At 34.4% G+C, this 21,904-nt stretch overlaps 1 protein-coding gene across 5 annotated transcripts in view; it reads left to right on the top strand.

Moving 5' to 3' along the window:
• Positions 1-21,904, top strand: part of SCAF8 (SR-related CTD associated factor 8) — a 93,421-nt gene that overhangs the window by 34,404 nt on the left and 37,113 nt on the right. For 2 of the 5 annotated variants that reach the window (XM_082758320.1, XM_082758321.1), the window contains exons 8-20: positions 3,871-3,950; positions 4,363-4,480; positions 7,079-7,213; positions 7,350-7,462; positions 7,993-8,186; positions 9,882-9,982; positions 11,112-11,225; positions 11,796-11,952; positions 13,476-13,606; positions 15,064-15,208; positions 15,737-15,817; positions 16,436-16,657; positions 17,246-18,959. In XM_082758320.1, the coding sequence (XP_082614446.1) occupies positions 3,871-3,950; positions 4,363-4,480; positions 7,079-7,213; positions 7,350-7,462; positions 7,993-8,186; positions 9,882-9,982; positions 11,112-11,225; positions 11,796-11,952; positions 13,476-13,606; positions 15,064-15,208; positions 15,737-15,817; positions 16,436-16,657; positions 17,246-18,945 (3,291 nt within the window). In that variant the 3' untranslated portion in view covers positions 18,946-18,959. Of the gene's footprint in view, positions 1-3,870; positions 3,951-4,362; positions 4,481-7,078; positions 7,214-7,349; positions 7,463-7,992; positions 8,187-9,881; positions 9,983-11,111; positions 11,226-11,795; positions 11,953-13,475; positions 13,607-15,063; positions 15,209-15,736; positions 15,818-16,435; positions 16,658-17,245; positions 21,589-21,904 lie in introns of those variants that run through there. The other 3 variants (XM_082758319.1, XM_082758322.1, XM_082758323.1) reach the window with 2 other exon arrangements.

Consider the following 21,904-nt stretch of genomic DNA (forward strand, 5'->3'; position numbering starts at 1 on the left):
CAGACCAATCTTGAGTGCATAGTCTAGATTCGTTTGGATTAAGCTAAAGTAAAAGATGTGCTGTAAGTGCTAACAAGCATTCTGTGCACAAGGACAGACAAGAGCAGCATCAAAGAAACTTGTGTGAAAGCAAAACAAAAAATATAAAACTTTTTTTTAAGAGAAAAAAATGCTTCAGATGTAGGTAAAAATACTGTTAGAGATACTGTTCTGACACCTTGTTTTTTGATATCTGTACAATGAACAACACTAGACTGTAACTATTTTTTGAGTACAGGACATTCAGTTGCTTAATTTCTGGGACTATTGTCTTTGTAAGAAAGTAAGTTGTTAACAAGTACACTTGTAACAACAGGAATTACAGATGAATGAGCCTTGTTTTAACAGCCAGTAGAACTTCTCCAAGGGAAATTGTGTGTCAACAATTCTAGGTCACAACAGAAAGTGAACAAGAACCAGATAATATACATACGTTGACTTCTCAGAAAGCCTGTTATTTTAACAGTCTTTCTTAAAGAGACTGAAAAAGAAAGTAAACCTGATGATGAATTCCAGTACGACATGGGAGATATATATTATGTAATATGTTACCTGGAGCAAAAAGACAGTAGAATCTGTTGTCTCAGATTTGTCTGGTGAAGACAAAAGGAGTTTGAATAGCACTGAGTTGTGTATATCAGGCTAGAGGTCAAGTTTGATCAGTCCTGTCTAACCTCTCAGAATCACAGACTGGTTGAATTTGGAAGGGACCTCGGTAGGAGGATGTTCAGGCAGCTTGTCAAGCATCTCCAGGGTGGGAGACTCCACCTCTCTGGGCAACCTTGTCCAATTGCTTCATCACCCGCACAGTAAAGAAGTGCTTCCTGGTGTTTAGAAGAAACCTGTTGTGTTCCAGTTTGTGCCCATTGCCTCTTGTCCTGGCACATGGCATTCTACCAGCTACTAGGAAGAAAATTAACTCTGTTCTATCTGAAACCAGGACACCACCACATACATTTTGAAAGGAGCAATTGAACAAATGGTGTACCTTTTCTGGTTTGCAGAATAATTGAATGTTATTTTACATAACATAATCAAAATTTCTCTTCAGTGTTCAGTGAGAATTGTATCTTCTTCTAGCTACAGTTTAATAAAATATGTAAGTAGAGATTAGGAGAGGTCCCTAATAACTGGTAAAAGTCAAATGTTGTATCCATGTCCAAAGAAGGCGAAAAGATCAGCCTAAGAAACTACAAGCTGGTCTGCCTCACTTAGCTCTGTGGAGCTAGTACTTCGGGGACTGTTCTGGATATATGAAAGACAAGGTGATTGGAAACAATCAGCATAGATTTACCAAGAACATATCGCACCTAACCAACCCTTAAGCTTATATGATAGAATGAATGACTGGTTTGGGGGATAAGGGGAGAGTAGTGAGAGTGTCATTTCCAGTGACTATAACAATATGTTGTTGGACTAGGTAAACTTTAAGGGTTCCTTCCAACCCAAACTATTCTATGATCTTAAAAAACATAACAAAACAAAAGCCTGCTGCAGCAAAATTAGAGAATTTAGAGATTAATGAAAGAAATCATTAGAAATATTGTATAGTTTTTGTAGAAGATACTGAAAAAGACTGATTGTCTCATCTCATTCTTTTTATTATGATTTTTAAAGAGATTATCCTGGTGCTTCAGAAGAATTTAATTGCCTTTGAAATAAAAAGCGTTTTTTTCATGTCTTTAACAATTCCCATTGCTTTTCTGAGCATATTCTCTTCTTAAGTAATTCCATGAATGCTACACCTATTAAAGTTCTGTAGTTTTATACATTTATGTGTGGTGGATTGACCTAGGTATCCTAATATTTAGTATGTTTAAATGTCTATTTCCTTATTGTAGAGGTGATTCTGCTCCGATTTATTTAAAAATAGTTCAAAATTTTCTCTTTAATACCTGCTCTTTTATATTTACTAGAAGCAAGTTTAAACAAAAATCATGCTACATATTTGCCTGTTTTGGCTGGCAGTTCTTTGGTTTTGTCTGGTTTCAGTTTAATTTTTTTGTGTGTGTCATCAGTTGTTGATTTTTTTTTACTTTTCCCCAATGATTAATGTTTAAATTGTGTATGCTCTGTTATTTTTCTTTGTACTTTGTCATGATGGAAGATATATGATGATTAATCATATTTTAAAGATGAGACTGGGCGTTTTTCTAAAATGCATGTTCTGTTCAGAGATGCAGCATTTTGCAAATGCTTGATTTGGAAATATTCTAATAACAACAAAAAAGGCAATTTAAAAGGAACGCAGCCAGCTTGCTTTAAGTGGATTAGATACGTAATATGCAAGTTACTCAGGATTTTTACATCCCACCTTGCATAAACTCCCTTATAATTTCTTGACCATGAGGGTGGTCAAACACTGGAACAAGCGTCCAAGAGAGGCGATTGATAGCCCAAGTCTGTCAGTGTTCAAGAGGTATTGGGATAATGTCCTTAATATGCTTTAACTTTTAGTTAGCTCTGAATTGGTAAGGCAGTTGGGTTTGATCACTGAAGGTCCTTTCCAACTGAACTGTTCTATTCTTCTGTTCTTGATGGCCAATGTTTCCAATGTGTTTTCTCATAAATAGATTCAGTCCTGCTTTCATATGTGTTAGATCATTTCACTGGGAAAATAATTCTAAAAATTTTTGGTTTGATCAGAGTCTCTCAGTCAACTTACGCATTGATTTTTATGGTCTCCTTTAATTGACAAGAAATAGAACATCCTGAAAACGAAGGGCTACTAAATCGTAACTGGTTACTTGAGATTTTTTTGCCTTGGTATTTCCAAATGCCTGGCCTATGTTCTCATACTCTTTTTTTTTTTTTTTTTTTTTTTTTTTTTTTCTTCTGATAAATCAGTGTTTGAGAAGAAGCTATTACTAGTACTGTAGTACAGTACTAGTATAGTAGTACAGTAGTAACTCTGCTTTTCAGAAGACTTCCAAGGTGTAAGGTTATGTGGACAAGGATTTGATAAAACTGCTGTATTGATACATATTTATAGAAAAAAACACACCACAATCTACGTGACTAATAAAATTTGTTGCATATCTTGTTCTTTAGTCTCATCTTCAAGAAAGTACAGTGATATTGAAATGCTTCTGAAATTCAGAAATTAAAAAAAACAACTGTTGTGGTTCAGCAGAACTATAACGTAGATATCTTTACAGATAAAACAGGAAGTTTATCCAAGTTTTTATTGTTCCTTATCAGATGCCTTTCTAGTTATCACTATGGAGGCTTCTTCCCCTTGCATAGTAAATGCTTACTTTGATTTTTGCACAGTCAGAAGTTGTTTTCAAGGAGCAATGCATTTGAAGGAATTCAGGTTGTCTAAATAACACGTGTATGAAAATACAGTAATTCTTTGTGAAATAATCAAACTGTAGGTCTTGTCTTGATGTAAGCAGAGCAGTTTGCAGCTCTGCCAAAGGAGCCAAATGAGTTTGTTGCTCTCGCCAGAGGATTGAATAGTTGGTTTCTTCATAGTAACTTCTTCTAATCAAAGGTACCATCACTTAAAATTTATCTTGTTATAAGTCTTCCTCCAGAATAGCTGTTATTTACTATGGAAAGAACATGTGGTTCTTGCTGTGGAACAGCAGACAGAGCTCAATAAGGCCACAGCCAAGACTTGGGGGTCAATGCATTCAAAAGTTTGGTAGCAATACTAGCATCACATTTAATTTACAAGTTAAGTTCTTTGCCGAGCTACTTTTTTTTTTTTTAGTTGAGAAATAAGAGCTTTTTTTTTTTTTTTTTTTTTTTTTTTCCAAACTAAGTATACATAAAATATATATCTTTTAAGGAGTACTCGGTAACACTTACTTTGCTTTTTCCTAGAAGCTGATGGACAGGTTTGACTTCGGGGAAGAACCTGAACAAAATGAAGAGCCTAAAAAGGAAACTCCTACTTCCCAATTGTAAGATCAAGCTATGTTTAGTGGGAAAAAAAAATTAAAAAAAAATTGTTAGGCACTAATTAAATACTAATATTAAATAGAAAGTAAGGTGTTGCTTCTCTCAGAGCATAAGTAGACCAAAACAACAGAAAAGACAATACTCTGAATTACTGAGATGTATACATTTTTAAACATTTTATATAAATGTGTGTGCCTGAACTTTTGACAACTTTATCCTGAAGGTAACACATACTTTGCTTTGTTAGTTATATAAATGTTAGTAATGTGGTAATGATGATAACAGAAGGTGACATTAACTACATTGTCTTCATTATTCTACATTTTTGACTAAACTTGAAATTCAGTTGTGAAAACCTCTTTACCCACTGTTTAAGAGGAAAAAAATGTTTGTTTTTTTAATCTTTCGTTTTAGGCCTTTAGTACCAGAATCTGTGAACAACTCGCTTTTTCACCAGCTAGCTGAACAGCTACAGCAACAAAATTTAGAACATCTGCGACAACAGCTTTTGGAGCAACAGCAGCCTCAAAAGGTAAGAACTCCATCTTGTGGTTGTTATCTGCCAGAAGCTAGCAGAGTAAGTGGAATAAGCAGGATAAAGTGTGTAAAGTGAAAAATAAGTAGAACCAAATGTGTGGGATCTAAATCTTGCTTCTGTTAGAAAAAAAGTATCCTTAAGCTCAGTTATAGGCTGACTGTGCGTTGGTCGTTCAGATCTTTTTGTGGGGAAAGTAAACCTCTTTTTCCACTGATCCTGAAGGAGGAAGTGGGCCCTGAAGTGAATATGCTACTACCTGTGAAGGCAGAGCAGTGTACAAGCTGCTGCTATAGAACCTACAAGAGGACAGAATTGTAGATTGCACTTTAACTTAAATTTTCCCTTTTCAAGTCTTAGATTTTGACTAATAAATGCCTCATTCTACTGAAGAATTTGAGCTAAAGAGTAGAGCCATATATTTCCTATGAAGTTCTTAATTAAGAACTGATGCTCGAAACATTACAAAATGGATTCTTAACTGTGTGAATTGGGTCTCCTCTACAGTGAAGTAAATTGACTTATTTCTTCTGAGGTTAATCCTCTGTTTTGAGCTGCTCTTCTCCCATGCTGATGCATTAGAAAATGAAAAGTTTATTATATCTTAATACTGGCCAGGTATGAAGTGGATTTTCTGAAGGGTATTTGGATGAAGTTTCACAGTAAATCAGAAATTTCTAGATTGAAAGAAAATCACCACAAACTTAATGTACATCTGTTGGGGATTTTAGTTTTTTTTTCACCTGTGCAAAGATGCAGTCACTCAATTAAGAACATCAATGTGAATTTTAAATTTGTAACTGAGTTTTTAATTGTTTAGAAAAATAGTAATCAAGTTTTTACTATAAGCTATTTTCTTATTCTAGTGTTTTATTTTACTATGTTTTATTTTTATATCTCTATATCTAATAACTGAGAAAGTTTGTAGAATAGCTACAGACTAAATAGCTTTTGGTATAGATGCATAATCTACCAATTTTTGGCTTTAAATTCTATATAAATTGTTGTATAGGAATATAACTTTGAAGGGTGCCTCTGTTTCAGGAGTTTTTGATATGATTTATCTAAAAATAGCTATGTAATTTGACAACAAAAATGCTACCTACCTTATTGTAAAATAGTTTATCTCAAAAAAAAAAAAAAAAAAAAAGACAATTAGACGTTACGTTTCATTTATGAAATTAACTTACATTAAATGTATGGGTAGAGTGCTCATATGACTCGCCACTTATTATGTGATCTTCTACTTGAAATGATTTTCCAGAAGTTGTTTCCCTTCAGGTCCACTCAGCTTCTTGGCTAGTTGCTATGGAGAAGAAGTTTCATTTTCACCTTGATTGCAGCTAAAAGGCACAATTTTTCTACTGGAACTCCTCAGTAATGACTGCAGCGTTTTATGAGGAAGATTTTCTTTAATCCCATGTTTAAGCATCAGTGAAAAGATTAAGGGAAAGAGGAAAAAAGATAAAATGCAAAACAAAATTATTAAGCATCTAATTAGGAGCAAAGGGAGAGGAGGAGAGGATAGAAGACAGAAGAATCAACAACTGATGTAGGAACTAATATCAAGACATAGAAATTATTGAAGAATAATTAAAGAAAATGAGGTGAAACAGATGTTAGAAGACAAATGCTTTAAATGAATTGTAGCAATTTTATTATTTTTGGCAAATTCTCATTATAAGGTGCTTAAGAATACGATGGCACAGCAGAAGAGTATATATGCCATATATGGCATTCTCCTAGCAGATAGAATACCTAACATTTGTCGAAGTGAAAATGTAATGAGAATCACTGAAATATGTTTATATTGGCTTATGTTATTTATCTGAATTGTCCAGATTGCATTTCTGAATATTTTCATTACGTTTTCTGTATTTCTTGCATGTCTTTCATATCATACAGATACTAATTCCAAATCTGTGATTTCAAATAGTGTACCGGCCATTATGGATTTTCGGGGCAGTGGGATAGTAATTCAACAACACATTCAATATTTTACATTTTAAAATTATGAATTTAATTTTGGTGTTTTTCAAACTGTCTGGTTAGAACTCTTGTAACTGACATGCTCACATAAATGACGCAACACCCTCCTTTATCTTGTAGTACTTACTGTCTTGAATCACATGCTTTAAGAAAGTTTGGATCTAAATGTAAATGTTTTAACTAGTTGAATTGGTATTACAAATATTTTCATTGTATTAATAACAAAATAGAATGTTTCAGTGTCACTGTACATAAAGGCTGCCTTCACTATTGTTTTAACCTGTGAGTTTTATTTTTAAGCTAACTAAATTAAGCAACAAATAGTGTACTTTCTTTCTTTTGATTCAGCAAATAGATAGCATTATTTTTATATAGTCAGGGATGTTACTTATTGCAGATGACAAAAAAGGAATTGGAATGGTGTGACATCTAGTTCAGCTTGTTTTCTCAGTTAGATAATTGTTCTATATTAAAGGAAAGTGTGAAAATAAGAGAAACTTTTTTTTCAGAAATAGTTGAACAATTGTTTCATCTAATCTAAATTTTGACATAGTTTACAATTTGAATTATGAGGCCTTTTATGATCTATAATTATTTGTTATTTAGGCAAGCCCTAATGAGGAAAATCAAGAAGGAAATTTTGGTTCAGAGCATTCTGCATCACCATCACAAGGGAGCAGTCAACAACAGTTTTTAGAAGCAGAAACAAATGTAGATGATTCAATGGATATTCAGCAACAGGTAAAACTATTTTCAATGTAATTACAGAAGGAAACACGTATTAAGTTGATTGCAAATGAGCAAAATCAATGCATACTTTCATATATATTGTGAGTATATATATTAAATGTTTATGGACTTCTATGTCTGACCGTAGGACATGGATATAGATGAAGTACAGGACGTTGCTGAAGAAGAGATTTTTGAACAAGAAGAAAAGAAATCAACTGTTCGTTCAAGATCAAGATCTCGTTCAAGATCTCGTTCAAGGTGTTGTAATGAACTTGTATTAAGAAAATCAAGGTTTTTTTTGGAACAGAGTTGCTATTTGTGATTGTCATTCTGTTTTGTATTTTCCAAGGTTGTCGAAGTAGTTTTGGTAATGAACAGAAAGTGTTCATTTAGTATTTGTGCACTAGATGAAGATTTTCTGTATAGAACCTTGTTTTGTATATCTATGGACTAAGTTAAAGTTTGTAAGACCTGCTGAAGTAACAAAAATATCCAGTTAACACTAATCAGTTGGACAGGTTTTTGGTGTCAGAAAAATAGATACTGATGTGGAACTCTTTGAGTGTTGTTTGTTTTGTTTTGGCAAGTGTGGTTTTTGTTTTGGCTTGGTTTGTTGTTATTTTTGTTGTTGTTGTTTAAAGCCCAGGGTATATATCCTATTCCTCACACTAATGGCAGTTTGAGTAAATATAAATGAAATATGTATATGAAGCTTTAAAGCCTGTAGTTAAAAGAAAACTAAAAAACTATTTTTAAACCTCAGCATACTGAAATTAAGTATTTTGTAGATCACCAAGAAAACGAAGGTCTAGATCACGATCTGGTTCTCGTAAGCGTAAACACAGAAAACGTTCACGCTCAAGATCAAGAGAAAGGAAGAGAAAGTCATCTCGATCATATTCCAGTGAGAGAAGGGCTAGAGAAAGGGAAAAAGAACGTCAGAAGAAAGGATTGCCTCCTATACGGTCAAAAACACTAAGCGGTAAGTAGCAGCTACTTTGTATTTTAATAATGTAGCATTAAAAGGGAAAAGGCCTTATATTTTATTGAAAGAACAGTATTCATCTGAAGTACTGTTACAAAAACAGTAAACAAATTATTTTTTGTAAGTTTGAGTTCTGGTGTTTCTTACAACTTATGCAGATACATCATCTCATCTTAGAGGAAAGTAAGTATCATACTGTTCCACTGATAGTTTTATTCTTTCTGTTACATTGATGCCTTTAGTTCTGAACAAAGAGTAGTAAGAGCTTGTCCCTAAGTTAAAATATACTCTTTTATGGTTCATTTTAAAATGAGCAGTACTTGATCTGAAAATTGTTACACCAATAAGAGATTTAAGTATGTGATGCACACTTTGGACAGCTTGCTGGATACTTTAAATAGAATCCAGTAATGTTAAAGTGCTTTTTAAACAGTTTTTCACAAGCACATAGAACCAAAACAGGTGGAAATATGAAACATAAATATTTTGCCATCAGAATAAAGGCCATAATGGTTATATCTTAAAAAGAGTATCCAAAAGCCAACTGAATTTCAGGTACTGCAGTGTGCTGCTCTGCACAGAGAATTTGCACTAAAAAGAGGATAGCAGGAAGAACAACTTCCTCCACACAGTTCCTTAAATCAAGCTGCTTAAATCAAAAAATATTTTGATACAGTAGCAGTATATCCCATTGCTGCTGTTTTCGGGACCTTAGATTCATGGGATGCATACATTGCACTTAATTTATTTTTGTAACAAACCTGTGTTCCTGAATTTAACTTGACTTAGATGGTTTATGAACAGTCTCTGATGTAGTTTTGCATTGGTCTTGTGTTTTTAAAACTCTATCATTTGTGTGATAAGATAAGCAGTTCAGAAATCATTTTTCTAAAAGAAAGGGTGCTCTGGTCTGTAATATTTTACATCATTCCAAGGTGACTTTAAACTCAGGACTTCACTGCAGTTTAGATGTATTTTTTTTTTCTTCTCTGGCTTTTCACATTAAGAGTAGCAAATCAGTTTTATGATGAAGATTTTTCCCAGCAGTCCACAAAGCAGGGAACTACATGTATAATCAGAGTGGATGGGAGCTGGAAGATAGGGATGCAAACCTGGAGAACACCAGCTGTACCTGAGGTCCTATGACATAACCCAGCTCATGTAGAAAGGAGATATTAAGGAGCACAACTGAGGTGTGGAAATTTGAGAGAGAAAAAATGTACCTGACAAACACTTCATTTCTGTTAAGCGACTCAAGATATGCAGCCACTTTTATCACTTGCTGAGTTCTGAAGAATTGTTTCCTAGACCTTAACATGAGAAATAAAATTACTTTCAGGACATGTCAAAATAAGTGAGGATTAAGTTTTGTCTAAGAGAAACCTAAAGGCTAGTCATTCTTAGTTTTACTGTTTACTACTGTCAGTTGAAAATCTATTAATCCTACAGGCATAGTTCTATGGAAAACTGCTATTACAGTTTACCATAGCTAATAACTGATAGTATTTTAGTTTTTCATCATTTTAATGTTTTAAAATTTCTGGTAGTTTACTTAATCTCTATATAAAAAGTTATAGATTTACTCTTCTTGCTTTTGATCCATGATTTCTGTGCCTATTATATCCATGCTATAAGTTATTTCATAAGCAAACATTTTAGTACTTAATATGATGTGAATGTTTCTCTTGACAGTTTGCAGTACTACTCTTTGGGTAGGTCAAGTAGACAAGAAGGCTACGCAGCAAGATTTGACTAACTTGTTTGAAGAATTTGGACAGATAGAATCTATTAATGTAAGTGAGCATGTTATCATCCACTTTCAAAGATTTTAAACTTAAACAGACTTAATGCTTCTGGGTTCCTTTTAGCATCATAAGCTTTATTTAGGAGACTATTTTTTATCACTGTTTAAAAACTGTGGTTATAATATTTGCTTGTTGGTGGTTTCTATGTACTGGGTTTGAAACACTAAACACAGTACACTTCATGGTAAAATAGATTTTCCCTGGCAATAACTATAGTGGAACAATTTAAGCATTTTTTTAAACCCAGGTCTTAACTGATACGGTTATGCTTTTTTCTCATTTCTGTGAGGTGGCATAGGGGTAGAGATTATTTTTCCTTACAGTAATGGACACCGCTGGACATGGTGTCCACATTGCTTTATGTAACTAGGATACTATAGCTAGTTATCCTACATATTTGGAAATATCTATCCTATCTAAACATCCTATATTTATCCAATATATTATAATCTTAAACATTTTTATAACATCTGCATTAAAATTGACCTTCTTAAGTATTATTGTTCTTTGTTACCATGTACTCACAAAACAACATAAAAGCACATTGGTATTTTATTACTTCTGACTAAAACTAAATTAAGTAGTTGTCATATGTGGGTTGAAAATTTTCAAAGATTGTAAGTCACATCATACTTTTACTTCCTAAATTAAACATTAAAGCTAGTGGAAATGAAACTTCAAGAATGAGGACTCTACCCTCCAAAAATGCAGGACACTTTTAATCATTAGGTTTTGCCTCTGCAAAAGGTTGTTGCTCAGCTCACAGTGAATTTGGAACTTAATAAGAGGCAGTGACCTGCTTTTCTGAAGTTACCATAAAATAGCTTGCAGTTCTTGCCTGCTATATATTGTTTGAATCTCTTGTGACGTTTTTAGCACCCATTCTTCAGCTTGCTGTTGCCTCTTGAAAATGTTATAACTGATGTACCCTGCCAATTTCACTCTTAGGTTTTGCTGATGCTCAGAATTATTAATTATTATAGTGATGGTTATTTACAGTGTGAGTCTTTTCTTTTTTTCTTTTTTTAGCATTAGTATTCACTTCATGTAGACATGTAAACTGAAGCACTGGTTTTCCTGCTTTTCAAGACCATTGATTTTTTTTTTTCTTCCGTAGATGATTCCCCCAAGAGGTTGTGCTTACGTCTGCATGGTTCATAGACAAGATGCATATCGTGCTCTTCAGAAACTTAGTTCTGGGTCCTATAAAATTGGATCTAAAATTATTAAGGTAAATTAATCTTAATCTGAGGATGCGATCCACTTCAAATATGGTACAGTTTTAAAATGGTGATATGTCAATTAACAGCTATTCATTCAAATAACCAGTATGCTGAAGAATAATGAATCAATAAGGTGTATATTGTATTCTTTCCTCTCTGTAAAACACAGGTTTTAACAGGTAATATAGAAGATAGTAACGTGAAATTTTGACTTGATACTTAGGAAATATTAGGAAAGCATTTTCTATATATTCTAGTGATAAGAGTACTGTAAACAACTGAAGTCCTGTACCTCACCATGTGGATCTCTTACTATTAAAACTGCTAGTATTAAAGTATGTGATTAGATGCTGTGTTTTTTCTACTTTGATGCTTTACCATAAGTCCTTGTATTACTGTATTCTTAATTTCCTCCATATACATATGTTAGCATTAATGTTGAATAAATATGAATAAATATGAGCCTTCTGATGTAAATAATTTTCCACATGCCTATTGTTGCAGAGGCCAAGTAAATGTCTTACCAATTGCCAAATAATACGATTTGATGAGGTTATCTCTTTCGGTTGTGTTTTCAGATTGCCTGGGCTTTGAATAAAGGTGTGAAAACAGAGTACAAGCAATTCTGGGATGTGGATCTGGGAGTTTCGTATATTCCTTGGGAGAAAGTAAAATTGGATGATTTGGAGGGATTTGCTGAAGGTGGAATGATTGACCAGGAGACAGTAAATACAGGTATGGACATGAACAGTGATTCGCATAGTTAGAAAATGTGTTTATTTCCTGGTAATTGTAAATATTCAGAAAGTTTATTGTTTTAGGTAATAAACACTCTTCTTTGATTTACATTAATATTACTAGCTATGTGTTTGCAATACAGAATCAGAGAGTGGTTTGGGTTCCTAATAACTAATCTAAACCTATACTTTTTAGTTTAAAGCCATTAATCCTTGTCCTATCACCTGACAGAGTCCCTCCCCAGTCTTTTCCATAGGCCCCTGTTGGGTACTGGAAGGCCGCAATGAGGTCTCCCTGGAGCCTTCTGTTCTTCAGGCTGAGCAACCTCAACTCCCTCATCCTGTTTTCACAGGACAGGTGCTCCAGTCCATCGATTATCTTTGTGCCCTCCTCTGGACTTCTTCTAATATGTCCGTATAAATGTCACTGAAATCTAGATTGTCTTTGTAGATGAGTAATTAATTAGTTATCATGACCATTTGTCAGTGGTTGAATTTAAACAAGATAATAACGGTTAACATTTTTAAAAACAGTTCTGAATTTGCTGTGTACTCATTTCCAAGTATGTAATTTGTATAAAAATTATGTTTTGGTAGTGATTGTGAAATACCTTATAGTGATTTCTGATTCAGGTATAAAACTTAAGTTACAGTTGGAACTTGTCTAAACAGCCACAGCTTAGCCGAACCTTAAGGTATTTCCTCCATTAAAGTCAAAGAGGTGAGAAAGCAAGTAGTGTTAGACCATATATTGAAACCCAGCTAACTGAGAGGTTTGTTAGGTTTGTAAAAGATTCATGGGTACTGTAGTTTCTTGAAATGGATCTAGCACCAAAATGATGAGACAGCACTAAAATAAGCAGTAGATTAAGACAGTTTTAAAATAGAGACAATAATTTTTCAGGTAAAAATGCATTCAAAATGCTTTGAATAAAAATTTAATGTAAATGACAGAAGAATTAAAACATGCAACATTACTGAAACACAGTCACTATTTTATACTTGAAAATTAAACCCTTTTTTTTCCTGGTATTGTTGGGAGTGAGTTTGAGGAGGTAGTAGAAGGAAGGAATTGTGTTTTGGTGTGTTTTTTTTTCCATGTGAGGGTCTGTCATTTTACAGCATACAAATGATACTATAGATATGTTGACAACAGCAATTTTTAGAAAACTAGAACATACTTTATATTACAAATTACTAACAAAATGTAGAAAAAACTTGGCAAGTTTTAAAACTTCAGTTTGTATACTGGCACAATTAAATATTGTATATCATGTGATTAGAGATATTTTACATTCTTTAAAATGTATAATAATATGTAAATAATTGTATTTGCTGTTTTCACAGTAAACTTGGGGCTAATTTGTCTAAATAGATACCAGATTAAAAATTACAGATTAATATGGAAAAGGACATTTTGGTATGAAAACAACAACAACAAGCAGATTAGTTATCTCCTTATATTAAAAACACACCTTTTTTTTTTTTTTTTTTTTTTTGTTTGTTTGTTTGTTTGTTAAGAATGGGAAACAGCCAGGAACTCAGAACCTTCTAAAGAAACTACTCAAACTACGCAGACTACTACAGTTGATAAGAGCACAGTTATCACAACACAGACAGAAGCTTACACACAGCCAGTCACTATGCTGCAGGTTTGTATTAAAGTTAGAGTTTGCAGAAATTCTGCACAACCGGAGGGGTAAGTTTTTATTCAGTACAGATCAACTTTAATGCTAAATTAAAGTACTTAAAACAAAAATACTTAAAACCCCATGTTCGTATGTGTTTCTCTTTATTCTAGAAAAGAATCAGTTGCCCTGGCTGAGCAAAATCCTTAATTTTATGCACAGTATATCTCAAACTTGAGTACCATCTCAAATAAAGGCTTAAATGTTAAATTTCTTCTCTGCCTGTCTACTTTTCCTCATATGAGGTTTGACTATGAGGTTAATTATTTTCCCATTAGTTTTAGGCAGGATTTTGTGGGAACAATCTTGTATTTAAAAGAGTCGATTATTCAAAGTAGTAGGTTGTTGCAGTTCTGATATACACAGTAATTCATGAGAGTCTTTAAATCTCTGCTCTATTTTCTTTCATCTGCTAAAACAGATTATTTTTATTAACAGCTATTAAGGTATTGTAGAAGACTGGAATAATACAGTGTAATTCTCCTTTATTATACTACATGCTGCATGTTTATCAAGTATAAATTGAAGTGCCTTTTGTCAAACTCCTTAAATCCTTTTTATTATGACCATATGAAATTGTAAAATGAGAAGCAGGTGCTTAACACAAAAAATTGTATTATCATTTTTTCTCTCTCTTGACATGTATAGATGTTTCCTGTATTTGAGTTGATATAAGATTACTACAAAAGCTAATGTTTTTGCATTTCCTTGCATTGAAGTTTGAGCTTGAATTCTTTTTACTTTCACAAAAATTATCTTTTTTTTATTTCATCTTTCTGCTTGCATACACTGTGATCTGTATACATTTAAATACACACACACATATATACATATGTGTATATATACTGATGTTTTTCTGCTGCTTGTTAATTGTAATTCTGCTGCACTGTAGCAAAACACATAGCTCAAAGAGAAGCTTAAAAAATACTAAATTTCCAGGATTTCATTGGGATTATTAGCCTGGTAATCACATACACTAAACTCTCAGTGTTCTAATACTGTTCTAAAATATGCAAATATTTCTAATAAGAAAGGAGTCTCTGGTTATGTGCTCTCAAATTGCCACACTGTCTACATTTTCCCTCTTTTTCTGTCTTTCCCTTTCTGTATTCCCCTTGCTACTCTACCTAAATTTTAATTCTTCAGTTAATATAATGGTTAACCATGTATTTATTTTCTGTTCCTTTCAGAATAAAGAAAAGATAGCATAGGATTTTTTCCAGTGTCGTTACTTGTCTGTAGTGCACGTACTATTCTAGAATGCAATCTAATATTTCAGGGTGTTCAGAATGTATGTTCGAAGACTTCAGTACATTTGATGTTTAACATAAATTGCAGTCAAGTCAGTGGATAAAATTGTAATGCCACTGAATACTCTAAGTATTGAAGTTGCTTGTTTCTTTTCTTTCCATGAAAAAAAGATTCCAGTAGCTCCAGCTGTGCCTGCTGTTAGCTTAGTTCCACCTGCGTTTCCTGTCACAATGTCTGTCCCTCCTCCTGGTTATAGCGCAATTCCTCCTCCACCCTTCTTGCGAGCAAGTTTCAACCCTTCACAGCCACCTCCAGGTAAGTTCGTAAAATTTGAGAATGTAATAAGTATATTCAGCCCATGTTGCTGTCTATGTGTATTTTGCTTTGTTTCCATCACCTTCTTGTTACTGCTTTAGCTGACCTTTGGATCTCTAATTTCAGCCCAATATGAAATTTCTTATGCCTAACTTAATATTATTCTTTTTTTTTTTTTTTTTGTGGAGAATATTAATTAAAGCTGATTTTTTGTTGTTGGTGATTTATTTGAGTCTTTGGGTAAAAATCAAAATGAAAAAAATCTTAAGATTTATCTCCTTTCTTTGTAAAATTTTGAAAATTTTAATTTTCTTCCTTGGATATTGCTGACAAAAGTAAAGATTCACATGCAGGTCTTTTACTGTAAGAATGAATTATTTTTGAAAACAGCAACCACTGTCATCCCTTTGCATACATTTGTTGTTTGCTAGTTTTCAGTGATGCACCTTCTCAGGATAAATAAAGTAAACAGTGTTTTAATGAAAAATTGTATTTCTCTTTCTAATGATTTGTCATTTTTCCATATAGGTTTTATGCCTCCCCCAGTACCTCCTGTTGTCCCACCTCCTGTTGTCCCACCTCCTGTTGTCCCACCGGTTGTTCCAACACGTAAGTTTGGTTATTCTAGTGGCTGTCATATGTTATTAAAAGCTTAATTGTTTGATATACTACTTTTCATTCAAACAAAAGCATGTTAATCCTGTCTAATGGACAATAGTAACATATAGGTTATTGCATAGCTGTTTTAAGCAGGTATTGAGAGAAAATTTTACAGAGCTTTTCAAGTTGACTGAAAAATGGTAGTTACTGTGGAGTAACTGAAAAAAATCACGACAAATGAATTATTTGTTATTTGCATACATAGTTTAATACTAGAACTTGGCTATAACATATATTTGTAATTTAGGCTATCTAGAGTTAATAGCTGAATAATTTATAATAATTTATTTTTGCTTAGCCTTTTAACTGTTATCAATTTAACATTTAAAAGGCTCTGTTAAAGAGTAACGATTGCTTAAGTTGTTTGCAGTTTGTGGCCTCTACAAAAAAAAAAGTAAATGTTAGAGTGGTGATTGAGGATAAAAAAATTGTTATCAAAACCATCATTATTCCCATGGTAATTGAAGTAATTTCACTTATTTTGATTTTTCATCTTGACATCTGCCAAGCTAAACTTAAAGGCTGAAAATATGATTACTCTGATACACTTCTGTTATTTCCCTGCAGCTCTAGTACAGCCTCCATTACCAATTACACAAGAGACGATGAAGGATGTTCCTTTTAGTAGCCTCGTTTTACCAGTTGGCACAGTTACAAGCAACCTAGCTACTCCAACGTTGTCTGCTGGAAGTGTTTTTAATCCTCTGCCAATCAGCAAACCAGAATCAGATGAAAAGGGATCACATCTTACAGACCTTCAGATTTCTTCCAGTGAAAACAATAGAGCTGGTAAGAAATATGTTTATTGTCTGATGTTTTTACATACAATAAATATCAAAATGCCTGTGAGGTTTTGTTTTTTTTTGCAGATCCTTGTCTGTTGCATTAATTAATAGAGTAGGAAGTTATAGACTGGAGGAGTGATGGAAATCACCTCTGTCATCACCTCATCATTGATTTTTAGCAGCTCATGCTCAGGAATCTCTTCTTTGTAGACTTGAGAAATAAAGCTGAGCCTTTAGAAAGTGTGTTCTTTCTATGTAAGTGGCAATGGAAAGAAGAAGGAGGGGGTAGAATACAGAAGGTATAAACTGTATCAAAGATTTTAATACTTCTCTTGCATAAATGGGGTGATGGTTGTAGAGTTTGTCAATTTTAAGCTGCTGTGCGTTCTTTACTACTTAGAGATGTTCATTTCCATGGCTTAATGTCTATCACCAACATGATTAAAGTGATCTACGTTCATTACAGAAAATGAGACACTGCAGAGATTAACTCTGTGTTAATTGAATAATGTATTAAGCTGCATTTTGTTTTGAATGCCATGTGATGCATTGGCATTTTCTGTTAACTGTTCTTCTTGTTGCTGCTTTTTAGTGCAAAGTGATGTCTCAAGTAGCTCTGGACTTGTTGGAGGAGTGCAGCCACCCAGTGTTTCAAGCAGTTCTGGGCTTACTGGAGAAGGCCAGCCACCTAGTGTCTCAAGTAGCTCTGGACTTGCAGGAGGAGTACAGCCACCCATTGTCTCAAGCACCTCTGGACTTGTAGGAGGAGTGCAACCACCAACTGTTTCAAGCAGTTCTGGTCTTGCAGGAGGAGTGCAGCTACCCACTGTCTCCAGTAGCTCTTCCCTTGCAGGAGGAGTTCCGCCAACTAGTGTCTCAAGTAGCTCTGGACTTATGGCTGGAGTGCAACCACCAAATGTCTCAAGTAGCTCAGGGCTTCTAGCTGGAGTGCATCCACCCAGCATCTCAAGTAGCCCTGGCCTTCTACCAGGAATGCAGCCACCCAATGTCTCAAGCAGCTCAGGAGTTCTGGCAGGAGTGCAGCCACCAAGTGTCTCAAACAACTCTGGTCTTCTCATAATGCCACCACCCAATGTTTCGAGTAGTTCTGGACTTATGGGAGTGCCACCACCAAATATTTCAAGCAGTTCTGGACTTCTGGCAATGCAGCATCCAGCTGGTGTTCAAAATATGCCTCATTTAAACATAAGTAATCAAAGGATGCCAGGAATGCCTCTCATAGATATCCGTCCAGGCCTGATGCCCCACTCACCTGGACCAAGGTTTCCATTAATGCAGCCAGGAGTGCCACCACAGCGTAGTATTCCTCCTCCAGCAATCCTTGATCCAACTCTTCACCCACCACCTCGAGGTCCTTTTCCTCCAGGAGATCTTTTTAATCAAACAGAAAGACCTTTTGGAGCACCAGGAAGACAAAATATTGATAGCATTTCTAATCCAGAGAAAAGACTACCACTTGGAGGGGATAACATACAGCAGGAAGGAGACAGAGATTATCGTTTTCCTCCAGTAGAAAATCGAGATAATCTTAATAGACCATCCCCAGTGGATGTCAGAGATCCTGTTGGACGACCACCAATTGATCCAAGAGAGGGTGTAGGAAGGCCTCCAGTAGATGGAAGAGAACATTTTGCAAGACCACATATAGACATGAGAGAAAATTTTGGAAGACCAGGTATAGATAATATTGGCCGAAGAGAGCATTTTGCTTTCAATTCAGACAAGCACTGGGGACAGAGAGGAGATTATGATGAAAGAGAGCATCATGCCTTCCCTATTTATGGTGGCCCTAAAGGCTTCCATGAAGACAGAGAGAGATTTCGGCATGTAAACTATAGATTTGATAGTAGAAGTGGTCCCAATTGGAATAGAGGATTTGAACCAGATGCTCACAGAGATTTTGATGACCGCAGAAGACCCTGGGAAAGACAGAGGGATAGGGATGACAGAGATTTTAACTTTTGCAGAGAAATTAACGGGAACAGGTTTGGAAGAGACAGAATGTCAAACAACTGGATCCCCCCTCCACATCCACGGGTTTTTGAATATTTTGATGGGGCTGCTCCCCAACGCAAAGCTGATAATATGCCCCAGGTAAACGGTGAAAATACAGAGACAGAAAGTCAGCCACCAACTGCACAGGTGCAGGACGAACCAGAACTTTATGAAAAACTGACCTCTTCAGTCGAGATAAACAAAGAGAAGAGTGACACAGAAGCTGATATAGAAAGTGAACCAGTGGTAGAAAGCACAGAAACTGAGGGGACATAATCATCACTCAGTAGGTAAAAGATACCTTTTGTAAAGTTGTCATCTCTCTGTAATAGATAAATGGCTGACTGGACCTTAGTAGTTCACTTTTGTCTGCCAGAATTAAGTTAATCTGATGTTCATGTTCATCTTTCGCTTAAATAACTGTACAACTGACTTGTATAGAACACTGTTCTTAATTTGAACATGGTAGGTAAACATTTTTTTTTATTTCTCTGGTAAAACATAAACTTGCCCCCACTTGCTTTTAATTTCACAAAGATAAAATAACAGCTTGTCAAACAAAGACTTCCTATGGAAGACAATGGAATTTTTTTAGATACTACCCTTAGGTTGGCTATCGAAATTGTTATACTTGAAAACAGGTGCTGGTGTATCTTGTCCGTGTTTTTAGGCTGCTGCAGAATTTTAAAGTATAGACAAAGCTGTGATATTTTATGTTCCTACAATTCGGCAGAAAAAAAGAAATGGCCCATGTTACTTAAGGAGCATAACACAGAGATTAAAAGTGGTTTTGTAAAATCTACACTATAGTCTCTGTTTTCTCTAAAGTAAGTGTTTGTGACTTGTTCCTCGTACTGCAGTGGGTTTAAAAAAAATGAAAAAGTACATTTTAATGTTGGGTGCATTTTGTTTTTAGATGCCAATAAAGCATATTTGTTTGATAACAGTGTTCTAGGTATTGTATTTTTTTAAATCCTGCAAGCTATAAAAACTTGGAATCAGCTATGATATGTGCTTAGTTAGTTGTTGCAAAAGGTTTATATTACTTTTGTAAGACCAATGCAACAGCTGTAATGTGCAAGAAAGAAGCATATGGTTTTTACATTGAAAATCATGCAGTCATTAGTTTATGTATATGACATATGTATGTAAATATTTGTGTAAACTGTTTGTAGATACCACTCTTTCTGTGCGTGTCTGTGTATGTGCACACACTCACAGAATATTGTAGACAGTTCAATAAAATTGAAATGAAATTAGGTTATAAAAATTTGCCTTTCACCTTCTTTAGGTAGTAAGATAACCTTATTTCACTGCAATACTGTCATGCTTTTATTTACCTTCTTATGCTAATCGCTGTATGAAGTTCTTACTACTTATAGAAGGTGGAACATGATACACTGTAAGAATATACAGTAGGATTTTAGCTTTCTTTTTTAAAATGCAGATACACATGAAGCCAAAACTTAAATATTTGCATTGTCTTATTTTGTAACATATTTAGTATTCTGGATATATTCTGGATAGGTAGTGGTAGTGTTTAAGTACTTTGTGGTTATTTGTTTTTAGTGACTCAAAGTCCAGAAGTGTTGCACGAAAAGTAAAAAGCTGTCATTGGTCTAAAAAAACCTACATGTTTTTTAACAGAAATAAGGGGGACTTTGTGCTTTGGTGGCTTAATACTGAAGTAGAACCTCTTGTTAAATTGGCGAGATGAATTGGCTGCCTTGGTAAATTAGTAGCACTATTCTCTCTTGTTTCATATACTTTGCTGCTTGTGTCATTTAAGTTGGTGGTGGATGATTTGGTCATGTAAGATTTTCAATTTATTCTACTCAAGTGAGTTCCACCAACTTCTTTCAAAATAACATTTGTTAAGACTTTGTCTGAAAGCATTTCACTCAGTTTTGAGAAAGTTGTTTTTGTCTTGCATAATAGGATCAAGGATTAGATTCTGTTACATGAATGGCCCTTGATAGAAGAAACACTTTTTAGCACAGATTAGAGTTTTGATCTTTCCTGATAAAGAGTAAACATCCAAGTTTTAATTTCCCTTCCTGCTCTCCCAAAGGGACAAAAGTATGAGAATGTCACATGAGTGTAAAGCATAAGCACGCCTTTGAAAGTAGACTCAAGTTATGCATGTGTTTGTTGCCCTCTTCCTCCGGGATGTGGGTTATTTTTTTCATGCTGTGTCATGGTTCAGTTTTTTCAATAATAGGGACTTCTATTCTTGATAGGAAATAAACTGTCAGTTTAAGGAAGGTAGCCCTTTGAAAGTGGACATGAATGATTCTTTATCTACTGTGCAAGTACTAGTCATTAGGTTGTAGTGTGGTGTGCATTAAAGAATTATTGCTTTGTAAAAGACCTTGCTCATGCGTTTATTACCAGAATGTGTCCCAGGAGTTGAGATGAACAGTATTTAAGGTAAAAAGTACCTTCATGCGCAGGCTTTGTGGCTCAAGCTGTTTGGAGCTGCACAACCTACTACTAGTATTCTGGTTGGGTAGATATGGTTCTGGAAGTCCAAAAATACAAAACTAGTTGTAAGGGTACTTTCTGAATATAAGGGATTTTCTTTATTTTGTTTTAATACATGCAGACTGAAAATACTTCAGTCATAAACCATGTAAATACCCAGAATCAAACACATATTGGCAGTAGCTTTTATTTTCAGATGTAATGTTAAATGTTTGTTGGTTTTTTTTTGTTTGTTTTTTTTTTTTTAACAAAAAGTTAGTCTGTTTTCTAAATGGGGACCTGAAGTATGCTAAATTACTTGTAGTATCATGGTGTAGGTAAATTACTTGGTGAGAAAGGTTAAATAAATCATTTGGTAGTGATATAAAACAATGTATTATTTAATGAATTCATCTTTGTTAATATCTTTCAAGCATTAATAAATTGGCTACTGTACATATGTGTTATACCATCGATTTCTAACAGCTTTTTTTTTTTTTTGTAGAATAAAAATTTATCGTACAGTCTTCAGTTGCATCGTGTTCAGAGCTAGAACTGTTCCATGTCTTGTTTTACTACTTCGGGGTGCGGACAAATATTTCCAAAAGAACAAGAAGGGACATACTACTTACAAACATAGTGTGGTTTCTTTATCTTGCCAGTGGAAATGTTCTTAATCTTTTTAAGTTTTAGTGAAGACTTTCATTTCCCACTGTAGATTAAACCATCATAAGCCAACACTTGCACTGAAAGGAGCTGTAGTAATATCCAG

The sequence above is a fragment of the Aythya marila genome (assembly GCF_965140915.1).
Source record: "Aythya marila genome assembly, chromosome: 3".
Taxonomy (NCBI): domain Eukaryota; kingdom Metazoa; phylum Chordata; class Aves; order Anseriformes; family Anatidae; genus Aythya; species Aythya marila.